This window comes from Salvelinus alpinus, chromosome 2 (genome assembly GCF_045679555.1).
Source record: "Salvelinus alpinus chromosome 2, SLU_Salpinus.1, whole genome shotgun sequence".
Taxonomy (NCBI): Eukaryota; Metazoa; Chordata; class Actinopteri; order Salmoniformes; family Salmonidae; genus Salvelinus; species Salvelinus alpinus.
In genome coordinates, this window is record NC_092087.1 from 103565071 (window position 1) to 103591633 (window position 26563).

General features: G+C 41.0%; 2 protein-coding genes across 2 annotated transcripts in view; both read left to right on the top strand.

The window, feature by feature from the left end:
* The window catches only part of LOC139546625 (zinc finger protein 585A-like), a 39047-nt gene extending 30806 nt beyond the window's left edge, over window positions 1–8241 (top strand). The window contains exon 5 of the mRNA XM_071355236.1: window positions 6536–8241. Within this exon, the coding sequence (XP_071211337.1) occupies window positions 6536–7443 (908 nt within the window). The 3' untranslated portion in view covers window positions 7444–8241. The remainder of the gene's footprint in view (window positions 1–6535) is intronic.
* Window positions 8242–15161: 6920 nt separating this feature from the next.
* On the top strand, window positions 15162–26270 carry LOC139542045 (zinc finger protein 79-like). The gene is made up of 4 exons (XM_071347032.1): window positions 15162–15477; window positions 15863–15993; window positions 16127–16304; window positions 24890–26270. Exons 1-4 carry the CDS (start codon window positions 15162–15164, stop codon window positions 25591–25593), a joined length of 1329 nt encoding a protein of 442 aa, XP_071203133.1. The 3' UTR covers window positions 25594–26270.
* Window positions 26271–26563: the final 293 nt, after the last annotated feature.

Sequence of the window (26563 nt, forward strand, 5' to 3'; positions counted from 1 at the left end):
CTGGTATCTGTTACCAGGACAACCAGCAGAGTTCTGTTAGTTGACAGGAAGATAGACTAGTATCTGTTCCCAGGACAACCAGCAGAGTTCTGTTAGTTGACAGGAAGATAGACTGGTGGATATGGATGTTATGAATATCATAATACTGAAAAAGGATTCTGCCAATGAAAAGAGAGAAACCAATAGACCATATAAAACCTTGATGAAAGTTAGTTTTGGAGAGAAAGTTTCAATGATCTGTTGTAAGGTTTTACAAAAACTTTTCCTTAACATTATGGATGTTACATTGCCTGTCCCAGTCAACTCCCCTATCTTTACAAGACTGTAGAACAGGCAAACTAAACTCAAGACACTGTTAACTTCTTATGGCTGCATCACGCTACCGGGATCGATATGACAACAGCCAGTGAAAGTGCAGGGCGCCAAATTCAAAAACAACAGAAATCTCATAATTAAAATTAATCTTGTTGTTAATCCCACGAAAGTGTCCGATTTCAAATATGCTTTTCAGCGAAAGCACTACAAATTATTATGTTTAAGTCACACCAAACCACAATAAGCACAGCCATTTTTCCAGCGAAAGATAGCTTTCACAAATAGCAGAAATATAGATAAATGAATCACTAACCTTTGATTATCTTCATCAGATGATTCTCATAGGACTTCATGTTACACAATACATGCATGTTTTGTTTGATAAAGTTCATATTTATAACAAAAAATCTGAGTTTACATTGGCGCGTTACATTCACTAGTTCCAAAAACATCAAGTGATTTTGCATAGCCACATTGTTTCAACAGAAATACTCATCATTAATGTAGATGATAATACAAGTTATACACATGGAATTATAGATATACCTCTCCTTAATGCAAACGCTGTGTAAGATTTCAAAAAAACTTTGCGGAAAAAGCAAATCATGCAATAATCTTAGACGGAGCTCAGAACAATAGCCAAATTAGCCGCCATGTTGGGGTCAACAGAAACCAGAAAATACATGATAAATGTTTCCTTTCCTTTGATGAACTTCATCAGAATGCAGTCCTAGGAATCCCAGGTCCACAATAAATGCTTGATTTGTTCAATAATGTCTGTTATTTATGTCCAATTAGCTACTTTGGTTAGTGCCTTTGGTAAACAATTCCAAAGTCACAAAGCGCCTCCACTATAACGTGACGAAATTTCTAAAGGTTCCGTAACAGTCAGTAGAAACATGTCAAACGATGTACTGAATCAATCTTTAGAATGTTGTTAACATACATCTTGAATAACGTTCCAACTGGAGAATTAGATTGACTTCAGATGAGCGGTGGAACGGAGGTCCTCCTCATGTGAACGCGCATGTGAAAGCATGGTCAGCTCGTGGCAGTGATTACTCATTCCTGTCTCCTTCGGCCCCCCTTCACATTAGAGTCATCAGACAAAGTTCTATTGACTGTTGACATCTAGTGGAAGCCGTAGGAAGTGAAAACTCACCAATATCTCGCTGTAATTTCAATGAGAGCTTGGTTGAAAATCTGCCCCCTCAGAAAAAATTCAAACAGGAAGTGGAACTACTCAGGTTTTTGCCTGTCATATGAGTTCTGTTATACTCACAGACATAATTCAAACGGTTTTAGAAACTTCAGAGTGTTTTCTATCCAATATGAATAATAATATGCATAATTAGCAACTGGGAATGAGGAGCAGGCAGTTTACTATGGGCACCTCTGTGCACCTTTCATCCAAGCTACTCAATACTGCCCCTGCAGCCATAAGAAGTTAATTAATTAACTAATATTGGAGGAAAGCTGTGATCAGGCTGCCCACTCAAGAGAAAGCTTCAAACTGTAACCAGTGCCGTCAACCTGGTTCAGGTTATCAATCAACCTACCAGGGTAGTTACAAACAGTACAGAAATGAAATCATCAACATATTTTGATCATATCTTTACTAATGCTGCAGAAATTTGTTTGAAAGCAGTATCCAGATTCATCGGATGTAGTGATCACAATATAGTAGCCATATCTAGGAAAACCACAGTTCCAAAAGGCTTGGCCTACTGTTCTATATAAGAGGTCATACAATTGTTTGTAGTGATTCCTATGGTGTTGATGTTGTTAGGTTCTTATTTTTCAGAGTAAATAACTCACGGACACTAGAGAAGCTTTAACCAAGTTTAATTATTCCCAAAGGTTCTGTACATCTGTAATTCAGACAACCCAACATTTGTTCCATCCAGATATACAGTGGGGCAAAAATTTATTTAGTCAGCCACCAATTGTGCAAGTTCTCCCACTTAAAAAGATGAGAGAGGTCTGTAATTTTCATCATAGGTACACTTCAACTATGACAGACAAAATGAGAAAAAAAATCCAGAAAATCACATTGTAGGATTTTTAATGAATTATTTGCAAATTATGGTGGAAAATAAGTATTTGGTCAATAACAAAAGTTTATCTCAATACTTTGTTATACACCCTTTGTTGGCAATGACAGAGGTCAAACGTTTTCTGTAAGTCTTCACAAGGTTCATTGGTGGCTGACTAAATACTTTTTTGCCCCACGTTATATCTCACGTAAGACATTCCTCCTCCTCTCCAATCCTTACATCTTATGGTTCCACAGGAAGAGAGTAAAGAGGGTAACAGGATACCAAACCTTTGTCTCCCTGATGAGAATCTGTCCTGACCTCAACCCCTCCTTCATCTAATCCACAGATGTCCATCTGTCTCCCCTGTTTCACACTTTGCTTTCCTCTCGTCCACCCAACACATTCCGAAGCCATCTGTCTTTCTTCAGAGAACCATTAACTTCTGACATAATACCCAGTCTCTTTCACTTCCTATCACTTCTTTAATGTCTCCATGTTCAAAGTTTAGCCGATTCCAACAATGGAAACAATATATGTTGGTCCGTGGTGTGTAATGATGAGCCACCAGACGCTGCCCTTGACACGTTTATGAAATTGCTTATCCCAGTTACTAATAAGCATGCACCCATTAAGAAAATGACTGTAAAAACCGTTAAATCCACGTGGATTGATGAGGAATTTAAAAATGGTATGATGAAGAGGGAGGCAAAAGAGATGGCAAATAGGTCTGGCTGTATAACTGATTGGCAAACCTATTGCAAATTGAGAAATCATGTGACTAAACTGAATAAAAAGAAGAAACTACACAATGAAACAAAGATAAATGACATGAAGAATGATTGTAAAAAGCTTTGGAGCATCTTCAATGACATTTTGGGCAATAAAATCAACAATGACATGTCACTGGTGTCTTACAACGTGGATGGAAAATGATTGAGGATAATAGCGGCCGATATTTCCACTTCTATCTGCATTATCTTCAATTTAAGCCTACTAGAAAGTGTGTTCCCTCAGGCTTGGAGGGAAGCTAAAGTCATTCCACCATCCAAGAATAGTAAAGCTCCCTTTACTGGCTTAAATAGCCGACCAATCAACCTGTTACCAACCCTTACATTTAAAAATGAAAAATGGTGTTTGGCCAGATACAATGCTATTTTACAGTAAACAAATATAGACTTTCAGCTTATAGGGAAGTTCATTCAACAACAGCACAGCACTTACAAATGACTGATTGGCTAAGAGAAATTGATGATAAAAATATTGTTGGGGCTGTTTTGTTAGACTTCAGTGCGGCTTTTGACAGTATCGATCATAGTCTGCTGCTGAAAAAAACGTATGGCTTTACACCCCCTGCTATATTGTGGATAAAGATAATAAAAAAAAAATGTAAACTAGGTATTTAACTAGGCAAGTCAGTTAAGAACAAATTCTTTTTTTCAATGACGGCCTAGGACTGCCTTGTTCAGGGGCAGAACGACAGAGTTTTACCTTGTCAGCTCGGGGATTCGATCCAGCAATGTTTCGGTTACTGGCCTACCGCTCTAACCACTAGGCTACCTGCCGCCCCAGAGCCACCTGTCTAACAGAACACAGTGTTCTTTAATGGAAGCCTGTACAACAAAATCAATGTAGAATCAGGAATTCCCCAGGGCAGCTGTTTGGCACCTTCTTTTTCCCAATCTTTACCAACAACATGCCAATGACATTTGAGTAAAGCCAGTGTGTCTATGTATGCGGATGACTCAACACTGTACACGTCAGCTACCACAGCAACTGAAATGACTGCAACACTTAACATAGAGCTGCAGTTAGTTTCAGAATGGGTGGCAAAGAATTAGTTAGTCCTAAATATTTCTGATTACCTTAAGTTACATGGCCTACTATGCTAATTCTGTAGCGGTATTGTTAGAGGGGGGTAAAGATAAAGATTTTGTTGGGGCGCCAGGCAGGTATAAACCCTAGTTATTAAAGTTAGTTATTACCTATTATAACATTATTATTATAAATATGATTAAAACCGAAAGGATGAGAGTAGAATAGATAGAGTAGCGCTTCCAGACACATTCTAAACATGATGGAGTCTTAAAGGAGGACTGTAGCGTCTAATGATGAAACATTATGGAGTCTTAAAGGAGGACTGTAGCATGGAGTCTTAAAGGAGGACTGTAGCATCATGAGGTAGTCACCTGAAATGCATTTCAATTAACATGTGTGCCTTTTTAGAAGTTAAGTTGTGGAATTTCTTTCCTTAACCTGTTTGGGATAGGGGGCAGTATTTTCACATCCAGGTTGAAAGCGTTCCCAAAGTAAACTGCTTGCTACTCAGGCCCAGAAGCTAGGATATGCATATAATTGGTAGATTTGGATAGAAAACACTCTAAAGTTTCTAAAACTGTTAAAATACTGTCTGTGAGTATAACAGAACTTATTTGGCAGGTGAAACCCCGAAGACAAACCATCCAGGAGGATTTTTTTGTTGTTGAGGGAACTCTGTTTTCAAATGGCTTTGTGTGGCACTTTTCTGTGGCACTTGGTTGCAGTTCCTATTGCTTCCACTAGATGTCAACAGTCTTTAGAAATTGGTTGATGTTTTTCTTTAGAGAAATGAAGAAGTACGGCTATTCAGAACGAGGGTCCAGCCTAGTGCTCTCTAATGTTTTGATGCGCGCTCCAGGTCACGCGCTTCACGTTGTTTTTATCCGGTATTGAACACAGTTTATCCCATCTTAAATTTTCTCGATTATTTACATTTTAAAATACCTAAAGTTGGATTAGGAAAGTTGTTTGAAATGTTTGGACAGCGTTTACAGGTAACTTAACTTATTAGATATTTGTAGTCATGCTGGGTGAGTTGGAACCGGTGTTTTTTTTATCAAACGCGCCAAATAAATGGACATTTTGGAGATATAACGATGGAATTAATTGAACAAAAGGACCATTTGTGATGTTTATGGGACATATTGGAGTCCCAACAGAAGAAGCTCTTCAAACGTAAGGCACAAATTATATAGTTATTTCTGAGTTTTGTATCGCACCTGGCGGGTTGAAATATGATTGTCATGTGTTTGTTTGATGGGGTGCTGTACTCAGATAATCGCATGGTTTGCTTTTGCCGTAAAGCCTTTTTGAAATCTGACACGGTGGCTAGATTAACAAGAAGTTAAGCTTTAATTTGGTGTATTGCACTTGTGAATGCATGAAAGTTAAATATTTCTAATTTAAAAAATATATATTTTGCGCTCTGCAATTTCACCGGATGTTGTCGAAACGTTCCGCTAGCGGAACCCCTAGCCATAACAGGTTTTAATGTGTTTGAGCCAATCAGTTGTGTTGTGACAAGGTAGGGGTGGTATACAGAAGATAGCCCTATTGGGTAAAAGACGAAGTTCATATTATGTCAAGAACAGCTCAAATAAGCAAAGAGAAACAACAGTCCATCATTACTTTAAGGACCACCACAGGAATGGTAGACCCAGAGTTACTTCTGATGCATAAATTCATTAGAGTTACCAGCCTTAGAAATTGCAGCCCAAATAAACGCTTCACAAAGTTAAAGTGCTTTGTATCTTGTGCTTTGTATTTTCGACGTAAAAACAAGTTTTGGACTTCCACACAAAATTACTTCTTTAGTTATTTTATGTTTAAGGAAGTGTGTAGGTCACATTCTGTATCATACAGCTATGAAAGTTATATATTTAGAACCACCTGCTTGATTGGAATCTAGCGACGTCTGTGTCTTCAGTGTCCTAGAACTGTCTAGTTTGTGTTCTGACTTGTATAACAGGATGAATAAAATAAGTAATGTAAACATAGCAGTAATTGCCAGGAAGCTCTACATTTGTTTTAAAATCACACTATAATTGTTAAAACTGGCCTCAGGTTATTGAGAGATCTGATTTAGGATTTACCCTCGTAGCAAGGTTGTTTTATCATGTGGAGGTTTCATTCGGGTCTCTAATTTAAAAATAACACAGTGTCTTTGGCAGGAGAAAGACCAGACTCAGAGGAACCAGAGCCAGGGACGTCCGAACCAGCAAGACGACACCAGTGCTCCCACTTTAGAAAGGGTTGTAACCGGTTATGGAACCTGAAACAACACGAGAAAATACACACAAGGGAGAAGCCTTACCACTGCTCCCAGTGTGGAAAGAGTTTTAAGCTTTTAGGAACCCTGAAACAACATGAGAGAATACACACAGGGGAGAAGCCTTACCACTGCTTCCAGTGTGGAAAGTGTTTCAGCAGTTCAGGGGAGCTGAAACGACATGAGAGAATACACACAGGGGAGAAGCCTTACCACTGCTCCCAGTGTGGACAGTGTTTCAGCCAGAAAGGAAAGCTGAACCAACACGAGAGAATACACACAGGGGAGAAGCCTTACCACTGCTCCCAATGTGGAAAGAGTTTTAAGGTGTTAGAAACCCTTAAAGCTCACGGAAATATACACACAGGGGAGAAGCCTTACCACTGCTCCCAGTGTGGAAAGAGTTTCAGCAGATCAGGGGAGCTGAAACGACATGAGAGAATACACACAGGGGAGAAGCCTTACCACTGCTCCCAGTGTGGACAGTGTTTCAGCCAGAAAGGAAACCTGAACCAACACGAGAGAATACACACAGAGGAGAAGCCTTACCACTGCTCCCAGTGTGGAAAGAGTTTCAAACGGCCTTGTCATCTGAAACAACATGAGAGAATACACACAGGGGAGAAGCCTTACCACTGCTCCCAGTGTGGAACGTGTTTCAGCCGTTCAGGGGAGCTGAAACGACATGAGAGAATACACACAGGGGAGAAGCCTTACCACTGCTCCCAGTGTGCACAGTGTTTCAGCCTGAAAGGAAGCCTGACCCAACACGAGAGAATACACACAGGGGAGAAGCCTTACCACTGCTCCCAGTGTGGAAAGAGTTTTAAGGTGTTAGGAACCCTTAAAGCTCACGAGAGAATTCACACAGGAGAGAAGTATTACCACTGCTGCATTTGTGGAAAGAGTTTTAATCAGAAAAGCAACCTGAACCAACACGAGAAAATACACAGAGGGGAGAAGCCTTACCACTCCTCCCAGGGTGCAAAGTTTTGGCCCATTTAGGAAGCCTGAAAGAACGCATGAGACTACACACAGAGGAGAAGGCTTAGAAATTGCTCAGACTGGGAAAACATATTACTCATCACAGTCACTTAAACGTCATGAGAGAATCCACACATAAGAGAAGAATTACTTGTATATTGATATTTCACATCACATTGACTTAAAATTCATCAGAGAACATACACAGTGCTCCCATTGTCTTATATTGTTGACTGATAATGTGTTTACTTGTTTTTACCATATGAAATTAAATGGTACAAGGTATACTCAAACATATATTTGTTTGTTTTTATTAGAAAACATGAATTTAATATGGAGTATGTCAGTTTGAATATAAAGTAGATCAGATTCCATGTGTTTAAATGGTCCTTTTTAAAACTCTTTGTGTGTGTTTATCTGGGTGTGTCATTCCTCCAGCACTACAGATAATACAGTGATATTTGGATGTGATGCATTTGTTCCATTGTTTACATTTGCATTGTTGGCCCACTGATGATTTAATGAAATTCAAATATTCAGACTGTAACGGAAAATGTTAATTGTATGTGTGTCCACATAACTGATTATGTGACTAACCTTGTGAAACTGTCCTATTATAATCTCCTGTTCTTGGGACCATCATTATGTGTTGCAAACCAGCTGCACCTGCGTCCTTGTATGAATAAAGTCCCTCCCAGGAACAGGAAACTATAAAGATATGTGCTCATCACCCAATGCTTCAGGAATTCAGACTGTCTACACTGCGCTGTGTAACTCTGTTATTCTCTCTGAGCTCAGAAATAAAGAATCTTGGTTTGACTTGGACTCCAGCAGATGCTTATTTTATAATATCCACCTCAACTCTCCCACGGATTGCTGTTTATCATTGTCTCAATGAAGAGTTCCTCGTTCAACTTTCCTGGGGTCATTTACAAGCCTCCCACTGGTTGAATAAACGTTGTTTCCACGTACTTTCAACAAAACAAATCCATGTGATGATGATAGATGTAGAAAACTGATTGGATTTGTAAAAAGCCATCAACATCAGTTATTTTTAGTTATTTTTCATCCAACTGGCAACCTAAATCCAATGACAGGTGACATTTTGTGTTGATTTCATGTTGAATTCACTTTAGTTGACGACTCAAAGAAATGTAAATAGAAACTAGATGTTGAACTGACGTCTGTGCCCAGTGGGCTGGTTTGAATACGTGGCAGGTGTTGGATCAATATCCACCTTAGTAGCTAAGTTTCCATGCAATTTGCGACAGATTTTCATGTGAATATTCTAAAATCTGCATAAAACAATATACGCATTTTCCCACCAGAAATGTTTCTATCAAACATACTCATTGCAGATAAAAGGCTTTGCGTGACAAAACTTAAATATAAATATTTGAGCATAAAGGAGTTTCCACCGCCATTTCTCGCTTAAACATTTTTACTGACACAAAAAGACCCCACCATGTCAAACGAACTAACATATCGTCTGTCGGCTTTTATAAAATTGTAAAGGCATATCCTGTTTCCATCAGCCTGGTCATTACTTTTGAAATGGTTGGATCAATATCCACCTTCATGATATGGATGAACCTCTGATAATCAAGTGATATTTAGAATGTCTGAGTAGTTCTATATGATGTCATAATACACCCCTCTGATAATCAAGTGATATTTGGAATGTCTGAGTAGTTCTATCTGATGTCATAATACACCCCTCTGATAATCAAGTGATATTTGGAATGTCTGAGTAGTTCTATATGATGTCATAATACACCCCTCTGACAATAGGTTGACTGGGGAGGTGATGTACCACAGTCAAAGTCCTGCAATAAGAGCTAAGAGACTAATATTTGTGTAAACTATATAAACTGTTTACAATTTGGCTCATGCATCCTCCCTTCTCTCCCCTGTAATGATTCCCCAGGTTGTTGCTGTAAATGACAATGTGTTCTCAGTTGACTTACCTTGTTAAATAAATAAATAATAACCATGTTTCCAGCCAAAGTTTATTCATTAGGATATATACAAATATGATGATGTCATAGTGATTTCATGACATGTGAATGAACAAGCCTTTTCATACTTTATAACATGGCTATATACAATGCCTTCAGAAAGTATTCAGACCCCTTGACTTTTTCCACATTTTGTTACGTTACAGCCTTATTCTAAAATGTATTAAATCATTTTTTCCCCTCATCAATCTACACACAATATCCCATAATGACATCACAATATCCCATAATGACATCACAATATCCCATAACAATATCCCATAATGACAAAACAAAAACAGGTCTTTAGATATTGTTGCTCTTTTTTTCTTTTTTTTTTTACAACTGAAAAATAACATTTTCATAAGTATTACGTATGACGCTACAAGCTTGGCACACCTGTATTTGGGGAGTTTCTCCCATTCTTCTCTGCAGACTCTCTCAAGCTCTGTCAGGTTGGATGGGGAGCGTCGCTGCACAGCTATTTTCAGGTCTCTCCAGAGATGTTAGACCGGGTTCAAGTCCGGGTTCTGGCTCGGCCACTCAAGGACATTCAGAGACCAGAGACTTGACCCGAAGCCACTACTGCATTGTCTTGGCTGTGTGCTTTGGGTTGTTGTCCTGTTGGAAGGTGAACCTTCGCCCCCAGTCTGAGGTCCTGAGTGCTCTGGAGCAGGTTTTCATCAAGGATCTCTCTGTACTTTGCTCGGTTCATCTTTCCCTTGATCCTGACTAATCTCCTAGTCCCTGCTGCTGAAAAACATCCCCACAGCATGATGCTGCCACCACCATGCTTCACCCTAGGGATGGTGCCAGGTTTCCTCCAGACGTGACGCTTGGCATTCAGGCCAAAGCGTCAGGCCAAAACCAGAGAATCTGGTTTCTCATGGTCTGAAAGTCCTTTTGGTGCCTTTTGGCAAACTCCAAGTGGGCTGTCATGTGCATTTTACTGAGGGGGGGCTTCCGTCAGGCCACTCTACCATAAAGGCTTGATTGGTGGAGAGGTGGAGAGATGGTTGTCCTTCTGGAAGGTTCTCCCATCTCCACAGAAGAACTCTAGAGCTCTGTCAGAGTGACCATCGGGTTCTTGGTCACCTCCCTGACCAAGGCCCTTCTCCCCCTATTGCTCAGTTTGGCTGTGCCGCCAGCTCTAGGAAGGGTCTTGGTGGTTCCAAACTTCTTCCATTTTAGAATGATGGAGGCCACTGTGTTCTTGGGGACCTTCAATGCTGCAGAAATGTGTTGGGACCCTTCCCAAGATCTGTGCCTCGACCTAATCCTGTCTCGGAGCTCTACAGACAATTCCTTCTACCTCATGGCTTGGTTTTTACCCTGACAGTCTCATAATAAAGGGTCTGAATACTTACTGTTATGTAAAGAAGGTATATTTTTTATCTTTAATAAATGTTTCTAAAAACCTGTTTTTGCTTTGTAATTAGATGTTTTATATTTAACTAGGCAAGTCAGTTAAGAACAATTTCTTATTTACAATGACGGCCTACCGCTGAACACTGCCTTGTTCAGGGTCAGAACAACAGAGTTTTACCTTGTCAGCTCAGGGATTCGATCCATCAACCTTATGGTTACTAGCCCAATGTTCTAACCAATTATATTTAACTAGGCAAGTCAGTTACATTTACATTTAAGTCATTTAGCAGACGCTCTTATCCAGAGCGACTTACAAATTGGTGCATTCACCTTATGATATCCAGTGGAACAACCACTTTACAATAGTGCATCTAACTCTTTTAAGGGGGGGGGGGGGGGGGGTTAGAAGGATTACTTTATCCTATCCTAGGTATTCCTTAAAGAGGTGGGGTTTCAGGTGTCTCCGGAAGGTGGTGATTGACTCCGCTGACCTGGCGTCGTGAGGGAGCTGCACAATATGTTGAGTAAAGTATTTTGTTAACCATGACTATATCAAACCCTACTCCTTGTGTTGTCACTATCATGTATCCTACCATGACTATATCAAACCCTACTCCATGTGTTGCCACTATCATGTATCCTACCATGACTATATCCAACCCAATTCCATGTGTTGCCACTATCATGTATCCTACCATGACTATATCCAACCCTACTCCATGTGTTGCCACTATCATGTATCCTACCATGACTATATCAAACCCTACTCCATGTGTTGCCACTATCATGTATCCTACCATGACTATATCCAACCCTACTCCATGTGTTGCCACTATCATGTATCCTACCATGACTATATCCAACCATACTCCATGTGTTGCCACTATCATGTATCCTACCATGACTATATCCAACCCTACTCCATGTGTTGCCACTATCATGTATCCTACCATGACTATATCCAACCCAACTCCATGTGTTGCCACTATCATACATCCTACCATGACTATATCCAACCCTACTCCATGTGTTGCCACTATCATGTATCCTACCATGACTATATCCAACCCAACTCCATGTGTTGCCACTATCATGTATCCTACCATGACTATATCCAACCCAACTCCATGTGTTGTCACTATCATGTATCCTACTTGGCTGAAGCTTTGATCCAATGGATGAAGTATTAAGGAGCAGGGAGGTTAAAGGTCACTTCAGGATACAGCTGTTACTCTACAACAGTAAAAATGTGTACTGTTGGGGGTACTGGAGGACCAGCATTGGGAAACACTGCTTTACACTCTCCTAGATAATGTGTTACTGTTGGTGGTAGTGGAGGACCAGGATTGGTTAACACTGCTCTACACTCTCCTAGATAATGTGTTACTGGTGTAGAGAAGAGTATGATTGGTTAACACTGCTCTACACTCTCCTAGATAATGTGTTACTGGTGTAGAGAGGAGTAGGATTGGTTAACACTGCTCTACACTCTCCTAGATAATGTGTTACTGGTGTAGAGAGGAGTAGGATTGGTTAACACTGCTCTACACTCTCCTAGATAATGTGTTACTGGTGTAGAGAGGAGTAGGATTGGTTAACACTGCTCTACACTATCCTAGATAATGTGTTACTGGTGTAGAGAGGAGTAGGAAGGATGCAGTCTCAGGTTTGGAAAGACTGAATTTATTTCAGCACCAACAGATCAAAGCGGAACAAAACCCAAACGTTGTTGTGCTCAAATTATATCTTCATTAACAAAAAGGCACAGGGTGAACTATATAAAGTACTCAGGAAATAGTAGGAGAGATTCCTCTCAGGAAAACAAGTAACATTTACAAATGACCGACAAAAAGACAAAATGGCAGAAGGAGTGTATATATACAGTGATAGAGGGGAGATTGGAACCAGGTGCGTGTAATGATGACGAGACAAGTCCGGGGGTTGATGAGTGAAGGGCGTTTGACAGCAGTAGGTTCGGCAGCAGCTAGAAGGCCGGGGGTTGATGAGTGAAGGGCGTTTGACAGCAGTAGGTTCGGCAGCAGCTAGAAGGCCGGGGGTTGATGAGTGAAGGGCGTTTGACAGCAGTAGGTTCGGCAGCAGCTAGAAGGCCGGGGGTTGATGAGTGAAGGGCGTTTGACAGCAGTAGGTTCGGCAGCAGCTAGAAGGCCGGGGGTTGATGAGTGAAGGGCGTTTGACAGCAGTAGGTTCGGCAGCAGCTAGAAGGCCGGGGGTTGATGAGTGAAGGGCGTTTGACAGCAGTAGGTTCGGCAGCAGCTAGAAGGCCGGGGGTTGATGAGTGAAGGGCGTTTGACAGCAGTAGGTTCGGCAGCAGCTAGAAGGCCGGGGGTTGATGAGTGAAGGGCGTTTGACAGCAGTAGGTTCGGCATCAGCTAGAAGGCCGGGGGTTGATGAGTGAAGGGCGTTTGACAGCAGTAGGTTCGGCAGCAGCTAGAAGGCCGGGGGTTGATGAGTGAAGGGCGTTTGACAGCAGTAGGTTCGGCAGCAGCTAGAAGGCCGGGGGTTGATGAGTGAAGGGCGTTTGACAGCAGTAGGTTCGGCAGCAGCTAGAAGGCCGGGGGTTGATGAGTGAAGGGCGTTTGACAGCAGTAGGTTCGGCAGCAGCTAGAAGGCCGGGGGTTGATGAGTGAAGGGCGTTTGACAGCAGTAGGTTCGGCAGCAGCTAGAAGGCCGGGGGTTGGTGAGTGAAGGGCGTTTGACAGCAGTAGGTTCGGCAGCAGCTAGAAGGCCGGGGGTTGATGAGTGAAGGGCGTTTGACAGCAGTAGGTTCGGCAGCAGCTAGAAGGCCGGGGGTTGATGAGTGAAGGGCGTTTGACAGCAGTAGGTTCGGCAGCAGCTAGAAGGCCGGCAACGCTGAACGCCTGAGCTGGACAGGAGGGGGAGCCAAAGCGAAGTCTGGTGTGACATAATGAGAGAAAATCAATAGAATATTTAATATATTTTCTCAAATTCCGTTTTCTCCGTTTAGTAATTTTCCAGGTTTCTGATATTGTCTCTGTTTTTCAGTTTTTCGCTCTCAAAATCACATTGTTAATAGAAAAACAACAAAAGGAGACCACTTTTGTCGTCTGAGAAAAATCTAAGACATTTTCATTTTTGGGTGTAGATACCCTTTAATTCAAGTGGCACCAGCAAGAGCCTTGCTTGGTTAGTGGTGTCTCTGTAGCACACATGTGATTGCAGAGTTTGCTGAACAAATCACAACTGGATTGATGCAAATAATCATGATATCATTCTGCCAGGTAGGCATAGACTACTTTGTAGTTGACATTTAATTGACAAGGTTTGTGGGAAAACTTTTCCATCAACCAGAAGATGGTTGTCATTAGCATCATCGCTAACAGCTACACATAGTGGTAGACAAATGCACTCAGACAGGGGCATTTCCTGGCTATTTCCTCTTCAGAAAGTTGAAGGAAAATACAAATCACTTAGGTGAATTTAAAAACGACTTGCAGGCAGTGGGTTAAAAATAACTATGACAAAAAATGAATACAAATTATACCACCACCCAAAAGGGCACTTTAGAGACAGGAAGGGCAAAGGGGCATGTGCTCTACACAGGTAGAGTCCTATCTGTCCATGTTTCCTTTTGCAAAGTGGGCACTGCTTCATGTGGCAACACCAACACTCACCTAAATATCCCATATGCCACTTGGTGATAAGTTTTCATTGTTTTTGGGCAGAATTATGTGAGGTGTTGTTAGCGATGAGCCTTGGTCAATTTGACGAGGATGGCATATTCCAAGCTAATGTCGCCCTCTTCAATCTGTCACCTAATCCTCTTCAATCTGTCACCTAATCCTCTTCAATCTGTCACCTAATCCTCTTCAATCTGTCACCTAATCCTCTTCAATCTGTCACCTAATGGGAAGGTCAGCCCTGGAGGAAAGTTTTGGCTCTAAGAAGTAAGATAACATAACATCTGGTTGTTTTTAAATTACTTTTTTTGACATTGCTTTATTTTTGTTCCAATCTGTGTTACCCACTCCAGTCAGCAGACGGCGATGTGAGTATTTCATGTGATGCTTCTTGCGTGACGTATAATTTAATGGACGGGGCGGGAGGCTTCTTCAACAGAGACAAAAGGCTACAGATTCAACCAACGCGATGGTTTGCTAGCGAACATAAAACCGGAGCATTTAAGCTCTTGAGACTAATCTTGTGTATATTAATCTTGGTGTTTAGAACACAATTCTGTTTACGTATCTACTAGTTCATTTTAACGTAATTTGCTTCTTAAATTAGCGAATGTGTTAACTTCATACTGCACTCGGCTAATCGCCCAGAGCATAAACTCACTAAACTAGACGGAGAAAATAAGTTCTGGTGAAAGGAGAGGAAGAACCTTTCAGAATGAAAAAGGAGGAAGATGCCGTAACATTGAAGGAGGAGAATGTAGTGAAAGAAGAGGAAGAACCTTTCAGAATCAAAAAGGAGGAAGATTCCGTAACATTGAAGGAGGAGAATGTAGTGAAAGAAGAGGAAGAACCTTTCAGAATCAAAAAGGAGGAAGATTCCGTAACATTGAAGGAGGAGAATGTAGTGAAAGAAGAGGAAGAAACTTTTGGAGTAAAAGAGGAAGAGGAGGCTATCTCAATAAAAGAGGAGGAGGGAGACGTTTTAGGAGTGAAAAGGGAGGAGGAGGAGTCAGAATATCCGATTACCATCAGTGAGTACTGTCTTAAAAACAGGGGCACAAACAGCAGTTGTTGAACTGTGGGGTTTTAAAGGGGGATTCTACTGAAGTTCTACACTTGAATATGTTGTTCAGTACTGCCATTGGTACATATATTTTTTTTAATTCGATTTATTTTATTCTCCATGTGGTCTATATTAAAGCGTACTTCATCTTGTATAACATAATTTTTACAATCCAATTCTGGTGCATAATTTCTACATAAAATATCAAAGGAATGCAAAAGGCACCCATTTCGTGGAACAACCTTTTACATTTGCATCACAAAGAATATTTTACAAAATCATGATGAAAGTGGCCATTTTAGACATATGCATGCCTCTTGTAAGACTCTAAGATTGCAATAGATGGTCATAAGTTTACGATCTGTTTGATGTTGTCATTCACACAGGAGAGAGACATGACTATTGTGGATCCTCTGGGGAGCCTCAACAACATCCTGATGCTGACGAGTCAGAGAAGAGTCTGTCCAGAACAGAACACCAGATGGTACAGCTTGGTCTGGTCTAGCATACAGCTTCCTCTGTCTGGGGCTGGGCTGGGCTTCTGTAAAGCACTTTGTCAACAGTGACATCAGCATCCATAATGTTATGTGTCTGTGTCCCCTCTTTATGGTTACCAGGACAACGCTAGCCCTTCCTCCCTCCCGGAGTCCCCATGTCGTGCCTCTCCCGGTAGCGCCTTACTGCTGGGTATGAAGAGGTTGTCTGTGCTGCTGGTGGACTGCAGTAAAACAACGGGGCTGAGTGGAACTGTGAGAGGAGGAGAAGAGAAGAAAGGATCAGATTTGACTCATCAAAGTAAGTGCTGAAGTTTGAACAAATAAAATAGATCTGCCCACTGGTATCTGTTACCAGGACAACCAGTAGAGTTCTGTTAGTTGACATGAAGATAGACTGGTATCTGTTACCAGGACAACCAGCAGAGTTCTGTTAGTTGACATGAAGATAGACTGGTATCTGTTACCAGGACAACCAGCAGAGTTCTGTTAGTTGACATGAAGATAGACTGGTATCTGTTACCAGGACAACCAGCAGAGTTCTGTTAGTTGACAGGAAGATAGACTGGTATCTGTTACCAGGACAACCAGCAGAGTTCTGTTAGTTGGCTGGGATATTTCCACCACATCAGACAGTTCTGTTAGTTGACATATCAAATCTTGATGAAAGTTAGTTTTAGAGAGAAAGTTTCAAGATAATCTGATGTAAGGTGCGTGTTTTACAAAAACATTTTCTCAAAACATTATAGATGTTACATTGCCTGTCCCAGTAAACCCCCCCTATCTTCACAAGACTGTAGAACAGGAACTTGACAGCCCTGCATTAAGGACCAACATTGTGATAAATGGAACTGTATACCAGTTCCATTTAAGGACCAAAAAACTGACAGCTGTGCCATATACATTTAATTTTCCATATAAATTTCAAAATGGTTGGCAAGAGATTTTCAATGTACTGATTCCATGGCACGTGGTTTATGAATTGACACGCAAAATGATGCCGGATTCAAAGCTTAAATTATTATACAAAATCCTTGCAACCAATAGAATGTCATATATGGGGATATAATCTTCCCAGCTATGCAGATTTTGCTGCGAGGAGGCAGTCATTAGATTATTTATTTTGGTACTGTCCATCTGTAGCTCGTTTTTTGGTCACAGGTCCAGGAATCACTGAAGAATTGCAACATTTACCTAGAATACATGATAGTGGCAAAACATGGAGTTGGGTTGGATATAGTCATGGTAGGATACATGATAGTACCAACACATGGAGTAGGGTTGGATATAGTCATGGTAGGATACATGATAGTGGCAACACATGGAGTTGGGTTGGATATAGTCATGGTAGGATACATGATAGTAGCAACACATGGAGTTGGGTTGGATATAGTCATGGTAGGATACATGATAGTAGCAACACATGGAGTAGGGTTGGATATAGTCATGGTAGGATACATGATAGTGGCAGAACATGGATTTGGGTTGGATATAGTCATGGTAGGATACATGATAGTAGCAACACATGGAGTTGGGTTGGATATAGTCATGGTAGGATACATGATAGTGGCAACACATGGAGTTGGGTTGGATATAGTCATGGTAGGATACATGATAGTGGCAACACATGGAGTTGGGTTGGATATAGTCATGGTAGGATACATGATAGTGGCAACACATGGAGTTGGATTGGATATAGTCATGGTAGGATACATGATAGAGGCAACACATGGAGTTGGGTTGGATATAGTCATGGTAGGATACGTGATAGTGGCAACACATGGAGTAGGGTTGGATATAGTCATGGTAGGATACATGATAGTGACAACACATGCAGTAGGGTTGGATATAGTCAGGGTAGGATACTTGATAGTGGCAACACAGGGAGTAGGGTTGGATATAGTCATGGTAGGATACATGATAGTGGCAACACATGGAGTTGGGTTGGATATAGTCATGGTAGGATACGTGATAGTGGCAACACATGGAGTAGGGTTGGATATAGTCATGGTAGGATACATGATAGTGGCAACACATGGAGTTGGGTTGGATATAGTCATGTTAGGATACATGATAGTGGCAACACATGGAGTTGGGTTGGATATAGTCATGGTAGGATACATGATAGTGGCAACACATGGAGTTGGATATAGTCATGGTAGGGTACATGATAGTGGCAACACATGGAGTTGGGTTGGATATAGTCATGGTAGGATACATGATAGTGACATCACATGGAGTAGGGTTTGATATAGTCATTGTACAACAAATATTGTGGTTAAACTCAAATATACTAATTTATAAAAAATAAAAAAAATAATTCTAAGAAATTTAAATAAAAAAGATATAATTTTAATGAATGATATCATAAATAGGACTGGTGGAGTTATATCACACATACAGCTAACACAGACATATGGAAATGTCTGCTCTACCCAAAATTACAACCAACTAATTGCAGCATTACCACAAAAATGGGGAAAAAGTAAGGAGCTTGTATGTCGGCCTCTGTATTAAAGAACATAAATGGTTAAAGAAAAGTATGATAAATAAAAGCATATACCAATTTCATTTCAGGACCAAAAAACTGACAGCTGTGCCATATAAATTGCAAAATAGTTGGGAAGAGATTTTCGATGTACCCAAATTCAAGGCACATTGTTTATGAATTGATACGCAAAACAACGCTGGATTCAAAACTTTCAAATTTTTCAATTTAAAATACTATACAAAATTATTGCAACCAACAGAATGTTATATATATATATCATACAATCATACATACATATATACAATCTTCCCAGCTCTGCAGATTTTGCTGTGAGGAGGCAGAGTCATTAGATCATTTATTTTGGTATTGCCTGTTTCTGTTCCCAGGTTCAGGAAACCTATAAATAGTATTGTTGGGAGAATCTGGAGAGAACGGGTATGTCAATTACTAATATCCCATATATACTATATCATTCTTAGTAAAGTAGTTATCTTCAACTCACAATCTGTGGATTCTATTCGATTGTATGAAAAGTTGTAGAAACATCTCAAGGATGATCAATGGAAACAGGATGCACCTGAGCTGAATTTCGAGTCTCATAGCAAAGGGTTTGAATACTTATCTAAACATTTATATTTTCAATATTCATATTTTTCAATATTCATAAACTCATGTCAGAATTGTTTGAATTAAATCAAAATACTACTCGTATTACAGAAAAAGTGGTAATGCTTCATGACACCCATTGTTGGAGGCCTGTAGCATCTGATGTTTAAACATTATGGAGTCTAATGATTAAAAGGGAAGGGAAAGGGGATACCTAGTCAGTTGTACAACTGAATCCATTCACCCTAAACGTGTCTTCCTCATTCAACCCCTCTGAATCAGGGAGGTGCTGGAGACAGCCTTAATCGACATCCACGTCATCGGCGCCCAGGGAACCACTTGTTGTTGGGGTTGTTTGCCTTGCTCAAGGGCAGACCGGCAGATTTTTCCTACTTGACGTCGTGGGGATTCGAACCGGAGACATTTCAGTTACTGGCCCAACACTCTTAACCGCTAGTCTACAAATGTTCCAACTTCAATTCATTATTTCTCAATGATGCTTTAAAGGAGAAGTTTACCCAAAGTCCAGAAACTCCTAAGTGATTCCATACATTGAAACTAGTCCAGTGGAGTTTGTCCTCTCCCCCTCTCTCTCCCTGTAGTGTTGTACTGAAACAGCTGCAAACACATGACTTGTGACGTATCTGGATGAGGCCGTCACTTTGCTACTTTGCCAGTTAATTCATGATTCAGAAATCCACAAAGTGTGTGGACAAATTTGTTTTATTAAAGCTATTGGCCTTTGTCTTTTACCTTGAGAAAAAAACACCTTTCAACCCATATGATCTATTACATAATAAAAGTCTAATAAAACACTACTCAACCCATATGATCTATTACATAATAAAAGTCTAATAAAACACCTTTTCAACCCATATGATCTATTACATAATAAAAGTCTAATAAAACACATTTCAACCCATATGATCTATTACATAATAAAAGTCTAATAAAACACCTTTCAACCCATATGATCTATTACATAATAAAAGTCTAATAAAACACCTTTCAACCCATATGATCTATTACATAATAAAAGTCTAATAAAACACTACTCAACCCATATGATCTATTACATAATAAAAGTCTAATAAAACACTACTCAACCCATATGATCTATTACATAATAAAAGTCTAATAAAACACTACTCAACCCATATGATCTATTACATAATAAAATAAAAGAGAATGGCGTCAGAGAGGATGGCTGCCGTCTTATGGGCTGCTAATCAACCGTGCTATTTAGTTTTTTTTCACCTTGTTTGTACCTTATTTTGTCCATAATGTTGCTGCTACCGTCTCTTATGACCTGCAAAGAGCTTCTGGACATCAGAACAGCGATTTCTCACCTTGAACTGGGGGAAGAATTGTTCTTTTTAATGATTCGGACGAGAGGGATTTACTCCAGACACCCGACAAGGTCCTCATCCCCATAATTCGCAGGAGAAAGAGACGGAGATATCGCGGACAGAGGTCGGAGTGCCTTGTAAGGATCCGGGGACGAGTGGGTAATCTGCCTTTACCATCGGTACTATTAGCCAACGTACAATCATTGGTTAATAAAATAGACAAACTATGATCACGTATATCCTACCAACGGAACATTAAAAACTGAAATATGTTCCACCGAGTCGTGGCTGAACGATGACATAACACTGTATCAGCAGGATAGAACAGTAGCCTCTGGTAAGACAAGGGGTGACGGTCTATGTATATCTATAAGGAAGTTTGAAGGTTTTGCTCACCTGAGGTAGAGTATCTCATGATAAGCTGTAGACCACACCATCTACCAAGAGAGTTTATCTACAGTTGAAGTCGGAAGTTTACATACACCTTTGCCAAATACATTTAAACTCAGTTTTTCACAATTCCTGACATTTAATCCTAGTAAAAATTCCCTGTCTTAGGTCAGTTAGGATCACCACTTTATTTTAAGAATGTGAAATGTCAGAATAATAGTTGAGAGAATTATTTATTTCAGTTTCTATTTCTTTCACCACATTCCCAGTGGGTCAGAAGTTTACATACACTCAATTAGTATTTGGTAGCATTGCCTTTAAAATTGTTTAACTTGGGTCAAACGTTTTTGGTAGCCTTCCACAAGCTTCCCACAATAAGTTGTAAAATATATTTTGATTTGTTTAACACTTTTTTGGTTACATGATTCCTTATGTTTTTTCATAGCTTTGATGTCTTTACTGTTATTCTACAATGTAGAAAATAGTAAAAATAAAGAAAAACCCTTGAATGAGTAGGCGTGTCCAAACTTTTGACTGGTACTGTACATTAAATTCCCTGGCAACAGCTCCAGTGGACATTTCTGCAGTCCCTCTGAGACATCTGTGGCATTGTGTTGTGTGGCAAAACTGCACATTTTAGAGTGGCCTTTTATTGTCCCCAGCACAAGGTGCACCTGTGTAATGATACTGCCCAATTTTAGAGAAATAAGCTTTTTTGTACATATGTAAAAATTCTGGGATCTTTTATTTCAGCTCGTGAAACATCGGACCAACACTTTACATGTTGCATTTATATTTTTGTTCATTAAAGTATCAGTTTTAGATACATGTTATTTCATGACCATGTGTCACGCCCTGACCAGAGTTCTTATGTGTTGTCTGATAATCAAGTGATATTTGAAATATTAGAAATGGTTGGATCAATATCCACCTTCATGATATGGATTAAGCCTGATTTGGAATGTCTGAGTAGTTCTATCTGATGTCATAATACACCCCTCTGATAATCATATGATATTTGGAATGTCTGAGTAGTTCTATATGATGTCATAATACACCCCTCTGATAATCAAGTGATATTTGGAATGTCTGAGTAGTTCTATATGATGTCATAATACACCCCTCTGATAGTGATACATTTGCTCCATTGTTTCCATGTGTCACGTCCTGACCATAGTGCTTATGTGTTGTGCTTGTTTTAGTGTTGGTCAGAACGTGAGCTGGGTGGGCATTCTATGTTGTGTGTCTGTTTCTGTGTTCAGCCTAATATGGTTCTCAATCAGAGGCAGCTGTCAATCGTTGTCCCTGATTGAGAATCATATATAGGTGGCTTGTTTTGTGTTGGGGATTGTGGGTGGTTGTTTCCTGTGTCAGTGTTTGTACCACATGGGACTGTGGCGGTTGGTTCGTTTGTTGTTTTGTATCTTGTCTAGTTTTCATGTTCATTAAATCATGGAAACTTACCACGCTGTACATTGGTCCTCCGATCCTTCTCGCCTCTTCTCGTCCGAGGAGGAGGAGGACTTAGACTGCCGTAACAACATGTGAATGAACAAGCCTTTTCAAACTTTATAATATGGCTGTATATAGACTTACTAAACTCAGCAAAAAAAGAAACGTCCCTTTTTCAGGACCCTGTCTTTCAAAGATCATTTGTAAAAATCCAAAATAACTTCACAGATCTTCATTGTAAAGGTTTTAACACTGTTTCCCATGCTTGTTCAATGAATCATAAACAATTAGTGAACATGCACCTGTGGAACGGTCGTTAAGACACTAACAGCTTACAGACTGTAGGCAATTAAGGTCACAGTTATGAAAACTTATGACATCAAAGAGGCCTTTCTACGGACTCTGAAAACACCAAAAGAAAGATGCCCAGGGTCCCTGCTCATCTGCCTGAATGTGCCTTAGGCATGCTGCAAGGAAGCATGAGGACTGCAGATGTGTCCAGGGCAATAAATTGCAATGTCCGTACTGTGAGACGCCTAACACAGAGCTACAGGGAGACAGGACGGACAGTTGATCGTCCTCGCAGTGGCAGACCACGTGTAACAACACCTGCACAGGATCGGTACATCCGAACATCACACCTGCGGGACAGGTACAGGATGGCAACAACAACTGCCTGAGTCAGGTCTAGGGCACTGCATCGCAGCGCTAGCTGTGCCACCAGAGACTCTGGGTTCGCGCCCAGGCTCTGTCGCAGCCGGCCGCGACCGGGAGGTCCGTGGGGCGACGCACAATTGGCCTAGCGTCGTCCGGGTTAGGAACGGTTTGGCCGGTAGGGATATCCTTGTCTCATCGCGCACCAACGACTCATGTGGCGGGCCGGGCGCAGTGCACGCTAACTAAGGTCGCCAGGTGCACGGTGTTTCCTCCGACACATTGGTGCGACTGGCTTCCGGGTTGGATGCACGCTGTGTTAAGAAGCAGTGCGGCTTGGTTGGGTTGTGTTTCGGAGGACGCATGGCTTTCGACCTTCGTCTCTCCCGAGCCCGTACGGGAGTTGTAGCGATGAGACAAGATAGTAACTGCTAACAATTGGATACCACAAAATTGGGGAGAAAAAGGGGGTAAAATTCAAAAAAATAAAAAATAAAACTGCCCGAGTTACACCAGGAACGCACAACCCCTCCATCAGTGCTCAGACAGCCTATTGCGGACAAAGAGAGAGTGGACTCAGGGCTTGTAGACCTGTTTTAAGGCAGGTCATCACCAGACAGACCCAGCTGGACCAGACTGGACTGGCAAAAAGTGCTCTTCACTGACGAGTCACGGTTTTGTCTCACCAGGGGTGATGGTCGGATTCGCGTTTATCGTCGAAGGATAAATGAGCGTTACACTGAGGCCTATACTAGCCTATACTATCTCAACGCTGTGCGTTACAGGGAAGACATCCTCCTCCCTTATGTGGTACCCTTCCTGCAGGCTCATCCTGACATGACCCTCCAGCATGACAATGCCACCAGCCATACTGCTCATTCTGTGCATGATTTCCTGCAAGACAGGAATGCCAGTGTTCTGCCATGGCCAGCAAAGAGCCCGGATCTCAATCCCATTGAGCATGTCTGGGAACTGTTGGATAGGAGGGTGAGGGCTTGGGCCATTCCCCCAGAAATGTCCGAACTTGAAGGTGCCTTGGGGGAAGAGTGGGGTAACATCTCACAACTAGAACTGGCAGATCTGGTGCAGTCCATGAGGAGGAGATGCACTGCAGTACTTAATGCAGCTGATGGCCACACCAGATACTGACTGTTACTTTTGATTTTGAACCCCCCTTTGTTCAGGGACACATTATTCCATTTCTGTTAGTCACATGTCTGTGAAACTTGTTCAGTTTATGTCTGTTGTTGAATCTTGTGTAAATATTTGTATGAACATATGTTAAGTTTGCTGAAAATAAACGCAGTTGACAGTGAGAGGACGTTTCATTTTTTGCTGAGTTTATATATAGTTACTATCAGTTTTAGGAACATCTACCCAAAAATATTTCACCCTATTTTTTACTTTACCCAAAAAGTTCACGACATCAGCGTTTAGTCAAAATGTTGAACATTTGTGAACGTCTAAATAAATTGGCCTTTTCAAAAGCGTTTCGAACCCTTTCGACAACGGGGAGATGTTACTGATGTGCTTTGTGTCTTCGACGTAAAAACAAGTTTTAGACTTCCACTTAAAATTACTTTACTTATTTTAGGTTTAAGGAAGTGTGTAGGTTGGATTCTGTATCATACAGCTATGAAGGTTATATATTAAGAACCACCTACTCGATAGGAATCCAGCGATGTCTGTGTCTTGAGTGTCCTAGAACTGTTTAATTTTTGTGTTCTGACTTGTAAAAACAGAATGAATACAATAGTAATGTAAACATATCAGTAATTACCAGGAAGCTCTACAACATTTGTTTTAAAATCACACAAAGATTAAAACTGGCCTCAGATTATTGAGGGATCTGATTAGGATTTACCCTCGTAGCAAGGCCGTTTTATCATGTGGAGGTTTCATTCAGGTCTCTATTTAAATAAACACTCTGTTTGTCTTTGACAGGAGAAAGACCAGACTCCGAGGAACCAGAGCCAGAGACGTCCAAACCAGCAAGAGGACACCACTGCTCCCACTGTGGAAAGGGTTTTAAACAGTTACGGGACCTGAAACAACATGAGAGAATACATACAGGAGAAAAGCCGTACCACTGTGCCCAGTGTGGAAAGAATTTTAACCACAAAGGATACCTGAAACAACATGAGAGAATACATACAGGAGAAAAGCCATACCACTGCTCCCAGTGTGGAAAGAGCTATAACCAGAGAGGATACCTGAAAAAACATGAGAGAATACATGCAGGGAGTTTCAACCAGAAAGGACACCTGATCCATGACAGAATACACCCATGTGTGAAGCCATACCACTGCTCACAGTGTGCAAAGAGTTTTACAAGGTTAGGGGGCCTGAAAATTCATGAGACAATACATACAGGAGAAAAGCCGTACCACTGCTCCCAGTGTGGAAAGGGTTGTAACCACTTAAGTGGCCTGAAAAGACATGAGAGAATACACACAGGGGAGAAGCCTTACCACTGCTCCCAGTGTGGAAAAAGTTTTACCCAGTTATGTAACCTGAAAACACATGAGAGAATACACACAGGGGAGAAGCCTTACCACTGCTCCCAGTGTGAAAAGAGTTTTAAGGAGTTGGGTAACCTGAGAAGACATGTGATAAACCACACAGGAGGTAAGGGTGTAGGCTGTTGAACAGTAGGACATAGGACAGGAGAATGCCCAATACATGGTGGGACAGATGAGTCCAAATTTAATTCCAACCACCATATCTTTGTGAGATGCAGAGTAGGTGAACGGATGATCTCCGCATGTGGGGTTCCCACCGCGAAGCATAGAGGAGGAGGTGTGCGGGTGCTTTGCTGTTGACACTGTCAGTGATTTTATTTTGAGTTTATGGCACACTTAACCAGCATGGCTACCACAGCGATATCCCATCTGTTTTGGGCTTAGTGGGACTATCATTTGTTTTTCAACAGGACAATGACCCAACACACCTCCAGGCTGTGTAAGGGCTATTTGACAAAGAAGGAGAGTGATGGAGTGCTGCATCAGATGACCTGGCCTCCACAATCACCTGACCTCAATCCAATTGAGATGGTTTGGGATGAATTGGACCACAGAGGTTAGGAAAAGTGGCCAACAGCATTATCAGCATGTGTTGGAACTCCTACAAGACTGTTGGAAAAGCATTCCAGGTGAAGCTGGTTGAGAGAATGCCAGGAGTGTGCAAAGCTGTCATCAAGGCAAAAGGTGGCAAGTTTGAAGAATCTAAAATATATTTTGATTTATTTAACACTTTTTTTGGTTACTGATTCCATATGTGTTATTTCATAGTTCATAGTGAAAATAAAGAAAAACCCTTGAATGAGTAGGTGTGTCCAAACTTTTGACTGGTGCTGTACATAAAATCCCCTGGCAACCGCCTCAATGGACATTCCTGCAGTCAGCATGCCAATTGCCCGCTCCCTATGAGACATCTGTGCATTGTGTTATGTGACAGAACTGCACATTTGTGTGGCCTTTTATTGTCCCCGGCACAAGGTGCACATGTGTAATGATAATGCTGTTTAATCAGATTCTTGATATGCCACACCTGTCAGGTGGATGGATTATCTTGGCAAAGGATAAATGTTCACTATCAGGGATGTACCACTGCTCCCAT